Genomic DNA, 6,187 nt, shown 5'->3' on the forward strand with positions numbered 1-6,187 from the left:
CCAAACCCTAGAAGAAGTTTGGGCTCTTGGCAGGCTATAAGCTCTAGGAGGCGACCCATAAAAAGGAAACCCTAGGAATGAGAACTCCCTTTCAAACGCAGCAGTAGTAGATATATATCCATAAGAAGGCTCATGTATATCTCCAAACATATCTCCAAAATCCCGCAAGTAAAAGACAGCAGAGTGTCTCAACAACGGAAGCAACTGATGAAGCAACAGTTCTATCCAGTTTAGTAGATACACTTATTGTCTACACAATGACAATTAATTAGAGTATGAAAATGCTCTAGTCTTAATTGTGAATTCGAGTTTTGAAGTTAGAATTCACAATTAGGTTTAATCGAGGTTTTAATTCAAGTTATAAAACTAGAATTCACAATTAAACCATACATTGGTTGTGATTTACGGGAGTAAATAAAATAATAAATGCAGTTAAGTTTTAAAATTTTAATTTTAACGACTAATTTTTATTTTTTTATTTCAATTTTTATTTTATTTTTTTTAATTCAATCTTTGATCTATTCATTTAGAAAAAAAGTAGATCAGTTGTTGGATTCATTGAACCAGCTCACAGCCAACCCCAATTCCGCGTTAAACCCATACTCCTTGTGTATAAATAGCACTCTTTCCATTTCACGTTAAACACAATGCCGTTCTACATTTCACATTCATTACTATATATATACAAACACACACACACACACACTTTTTCTGATCAGTTTATATATAAAATGAGTAGTGAATCAATGGCGGAGCTAGAGATCCCCGACGTTATGCTGAAGATGATAAGATTTCTGTCGTCCCTCCTGCAAAGAGTGGCAGAATCCAACGATGAATTCCGGTGCTTGGACGCGGAGAAGACGTCGATCTTCGACGGCCTAAGTCGGCCGGCGATCTCGATCGAGTGCTACATGGAGAGGATCTTCAAGTACGCCAACTGCAGCCCGTCGTGCATCGTGGTGGCCTACATTTACTTGGATCGATTCGCGCAGAAGCAGCCGATGCTGCCCCTCAATTCCTTCAACGTTCATCGCCTCCTCATCGCCAGTGTCTTGCTCTCCGCCAAGTTCATGGATGACATGTCAGTTCTCTCTCTCTCTCTCAATTTTTGTTTCTAATATTCATATTTTCTTCAATCAAATTAAGGAAGAATGTCATCAAGTTTCTGATCAACGACTTTGATACGTCGTTGTCGTTGTTGCTTCCATCGATTAATTTATGTTTTTTGTTTCTTGTTCACGGGTGGGGTGGCAGTATTGAAACTAGCGGCCTTGTTTTTAGAGGTTGTTTCGTTAAGCTTATTTTTGACGGTTTATTTATTTAACGTATAAATGTAATGTTTTAATACTATAGTTTTTAAATTATCAAAGTTTTTGAATAATTAAACTTATGATTTAGAGAAAATTGTGAGCTTGAACTGATAAAATTCTAGTTATAAGATCCATGGAAAGATTTATTTAGAAATAACAAACTAATCGCAGAATTATTTTTGTAAATTGATTATTACTCATAAGATCACGAAAAATTCAAAATAAACTTATTTTTGAAGCTTATAAATTGAATTTTTTTTTTCACATTTTATTATAAAATATATAAGAAAATATTTTGGCAAACCTTTTTCGAAGCTTAGAAACTCAACTAAACACCCTCTTAGTGCCGGTCTGCAAGACAGCATAGTTTCAGTGTCTATTTCTGGAAGCAAAAATTAGGCAGAAATTACACGACATTCGTATTAATTAATTCCTATTGAAATTTACCAAGTTATACACATAGTAATAGTATGTTTTAAATATGTTGAGGTAAAATCATTCCTGGGTAGGCTGGGGTTGTCGGCCATGTGAATTCTTCCTTGTTTTGTTTCACAAAAGGCCAAGAAAGATTAGGTGTCATTTTTGTATTTGTGTATGTGGACTCATTTCCTCTATTAAACGCAAACTTCTTCATATCTAACATCTCATTAATTCCTCATCACCCACACCTAAACTCTCATGTATTCCAAAATCGTAGTTCATTTCCAATTTCAGCTGTCGCCTCGTCTACTTTCAAATGTAATTTTATTTTCCTTTTTTTATATTGTGTGAAGTGAATCCGCAACCATTATTTTTGACGTGCACGGGTGTTGGTAGTATTCAACGCTGAAACTTTTGCTCTGAAAACTTACTCACTCTATCATTAGGTCATCCTCAAGTAAATATTTTTTTAAGTTGGAAATTTAAAATACACTTCGGTTTATTTCTTTGATTGCAAATTTATTATCTATACTAACAGAAAAAGTGCCTTAAGCGCAAAATGTAGATTGCCTATTACATATTTTATTTTAAAAAAAAACTTGAGTACAACCAGGTTGAGCCGCACCTAGAATAGTGTTATTTAACGGTTCAGATCAGGATACAGGTTCGGGTCAGGGTCTAAGTGCGGGTGCAACCCGGTTGTACCCAAGACCACCTCTTTAGTTTAAGGTTAATTTTGTAAATTATATATTACTATATATTTATAAGAATGTATTAATTCATTAGATATTACACTAAATCTATTTAATATATATCTAAAACAATTTGATAAAGCTTATAAATAAATATCTCTATTTAATAAAATATATTTATAAAAATATATATCGGCTCATTACATATATACATTAAAATTTTATTTGATTTAATCTTCTATGATGAAATAAAATTTTAATTATTAAGAAAAAGAAAGACGTAAGCAAAAGACCTAGAACCCTTAGGGCCTGTTTGATATGAGTTTATAGGTAGGATAAATTAAATTAATACAGGTTAGTGTGATGTTTGATATCATGTTCTATTAATGTGGTCAACTCCTACTTAATCCTACTTCTACATGCTATTTTGTGGGAATAACCCATACTAATAATCCCCCCCCCCGGATAACTTTAATACTGCGAAGTTGGATAAAAATTATGCTAGCCTTCCTCACGCATATCGATGCAAATGCCCAAGTAATGGTGGACACATGATATTTTTAAAATTATATGAGGATAGTTTTGGTATTAGATAATATAATCCAATATAATCCTATGGATATCAAACACAATATAGGATTAAGTAGCCATGATATCAAACACCCATGAAATAATATAAATCCACACCAATTTTTCAAGATAATTTTAATCCTAATCCAATATAATCCTATGGATATCAAACACAATATAGGATTAAGTAGCCATGATATCAAACACCCATGAAATAATATAAATCCACACTAATCCACACTAATTTTTCAAGATAATTTTAATCCTAATCAATCCTAAACTGCAAATCAAACGGTTAAGAGCATAAAAACGCAAACTAAGGGTCGAGCCTCATTAAAACCTATCTAGGAAAAACCCCATAGGGGAAAATCCCAAATAGAAAAAAGAGTGCTCGTCTAACGCAAACTGCAAAATAAACGAGGGAGGAAAAGCGGGAAGGCAGCTTCAAAGGCTCCGACCTAACCATTGCTCCCAAGTTGCTCGGCATTCGCACCCCCAAAAGGAAAAATATAAGGTTGATTTATAAATTAAAAAGAGTGATAATCTGATTTCATCTTCTATACTGCTACATGTTTAAATATATCAATTATTAGAATTATAAAAATCCTATCTCATTTCATCTGACATCACTTCATTAAAAATTATACTTGTGATTTCGCTTCACTTTTCTACTGAAAGAAGAAGAATTAGATCCCAAAAAATATTATATATAATAATATATTAATTCATTAAATGTATATTAAAAATCTATATAATTTTATCTTACATCCCTACATTTATTAAAAATATATATTGTGAAAATTATTAGAATTATTCAACTCTAACATTTTATTAATGTGAAGTTCATAAATTGTGTGCGATGCACACGTTTTCTTCTAGTATAAGAAAATGAGTTAATAAAAGATGAAAAAAAATTGATAAGAGTATATTTTAATAATTCCTTTCTTTTTTATCTCATATGCTTCTGAGATAGAAAAACTTAGGAAAATATTATTATACCAATATCTATAATAATATTTTATGAATTGAAGTGGGGAAAAAAACGTGCTGCTGGAGTGCGAAAATATTTTCTCTCTCTAGTAAAAAATTCTATCTCTAGCTTATAAGTTCAATTATATAAATATTTGGACAACTCACAAGCTCTTTAGAAATTATATCTTATAAGTTGTTATATCTTATAAGTTGTTGGAGCTTATAAGCTCTTTAAAAAAAAAAAAAAACCTTAGCCAGACACTCTCTTAATATCCTTCATTATTGCATCAACGTATATACTCCGATCCCTGCGTTCCACTTATCTTGACACATTTTCCATTTTAATTTGTCTAATTTATAACGACACTTACAAAAATAGTAAGTGGTCCCTACCTTTTCTACGCGCGTTAAATAAGTGATTTGTACCAACTTTACACTCTTAATATAAGTCATTTATGCTAAAGTTAGTAATTAATGGTTTGATGTGGAATGCGATCCAGATTTTACAATAATGCATACTATGCCAAAGTGGGAGGAATCAGCACGTCAGAGATGAACCTGCTTGAAGTAGATTTTTTGTTTGGGTTAGGGTTCCAATTGAACGTGTCGACCTCAACTTATCATCACTACTGCTCTTATCTACAAAAGGAAATGCTGCTTCATTGCCCTCCTCTCACGGTTACACCAAATCTTCTCAGAAGTAGAAACATTCATCTGTACGTCGACGAATGAAGGATCAACTCAACACCAGTTAGCAGTATAGTTTCATGCTGCTGTTTGCTTCCAAACATTAATTTTGTATCAGAATTTCCGAGCAATGAAATTTTCGATCGGTTTAGTAAGTTGTCACAGACTCACATGGATTCAACAATTAATCAATTTTGCAAAAGTGGTTCTATTGAGGTCTAATAATTGCTAAAATATTCCCGATTTTCATTTGATTTGCGAGACGCTTTATGAATTATGGCAACGAACGTTACTTTTCGATTTGGTGAAATCGACCCTTATATAGGGGTTTGACTAAGCTTATTTTAAAGCTCATAAGATGTAGTTTTTTAAAAGTTTATAAATTATTAAAGTATTTAGATAATTGAGCTTATTAAAATTTCGTTTATATATAAAAGAAAAGAAACAAAAACTTAAAAAAAATCTCTTGAAAGCACAGAAAAACAGACTAAGGGTCGAGTCTCGTTAAAACCTTGTTAAGGAAAACCCGTAAGAAAACCCTTAACAAGGAAAAATAGTACTCGTCTAGACGGAAAGAAAAAACGACAAAGAAAAAGAAAAGCAGCCATGTAGGGTGGAAAAACTTCGGGAGCTCCGGCCTAACCATTATCTCCAAGAATTTCGGAACACCTTCAAAGAACAACTTTTATGATGAATGATGAAAACTTTTAGTTATCGAGAGAAAATATGTATTAGAGAGACAAAATCAAAGAAAAATGAATGATATATGATGAAAATAAAAAATTATGCTTCCTCCGTCCCACGAATCTTGAGTCAATTCTTTTCGACACGAGAATTAAGAAAATACTAGTATTTACTGTGTTAAGTGTGGTAGGTGAAAAAGTGAAAGTGACTCAAGATTCGTGGGTGGGAGGGAGTAATTATTTTTTGTAAAATAAGTGTTGCTTATAAGATAATGAGAAAATAAATTGGGGTAAAGAATTTATTTTTTGGGAGCTTATAAACACTTAATTAGAGCTTATTAATTTAGAGTTTTTAAACTCTTTATTAACTTATTTTGCCAAACACTTTAAAAGAGATTATAATCTCCTAAACAATTGTTTTAAAGAACTTATAAGCTCAAACAAACGTCTTTTATTCAATATGTGTTGATGATGTCATTTCAAATTTATTGCTCATACTTTATGAGTCATACGGCATCGTCCCTCCAACGATGTGTGGCCGGTACACATCAGATTTTCTGCTAACATGCAAAAAAAATTCACTAGCTACATAATATTTTTTCTAGTGGACTTTAAAAATAAAATTTATTCGTTAAAATAAAAAAAATTAAAAGTTAGCCAAACTAACTATTTTATTCTTTACATAAAAAATTTAAAATTATCTATTAATTTTTTAGTTGTGAATAACTACCAAGACTATTATTGATTGTGAATTCTAGTTTTAAAACTCGAATTTATAATTGGCATTAATTCAGTTGTTATTTAATTTAAGTTTTAAAACTCGAATTTACAACCAACACTAATTATTCAGTTG

At 31.6% G+C, this 6,187-nt stretch overlaps 1 protein-coding gene across 1 annotated transcript; it reads left to right on the forward strand.

Moving 5' to 3' along the window:
• The first annotated feature begins 630 nt into the window (after positions 1-630).
• Positions 631-4,873, forward strand: LOC130997270 (cyclin-U4-1-like). The gene is made up of 2 exons (XM_057922536.1): positions 631-1,081; positions 4,465-4,873. The coding sequence occupies exons 1-2, from the start codon at positions 648-650 to the stop codon at positions 4,694-4,696; spliced, it is 666 nt and encodes a 221-aa protein (XP_057778519.1). The 5' UTR covers positions 631-647; the 3' UTR covers positions 4,697-4,873.
• Positions 4,874-6,187: the final 1,314 nt, after the last annotated feature.

This window comes from Salvia miltiorrhiza, chromosome 8, assembly GCF_028751815.1.
Source record: "Salvia miltiorrhiza cultivar Shanhuang (shh) chromosome 8, IMPLAD_Smil_shh, whole genome shotgun sequence".
Taxonomy (NCBI): Eukaryota; Viridiplantae; Streptophyta; class Magnoliopsida; order Lamiales; family Lamiaceae; genus Salvia; species Salvia miltiorrhiza.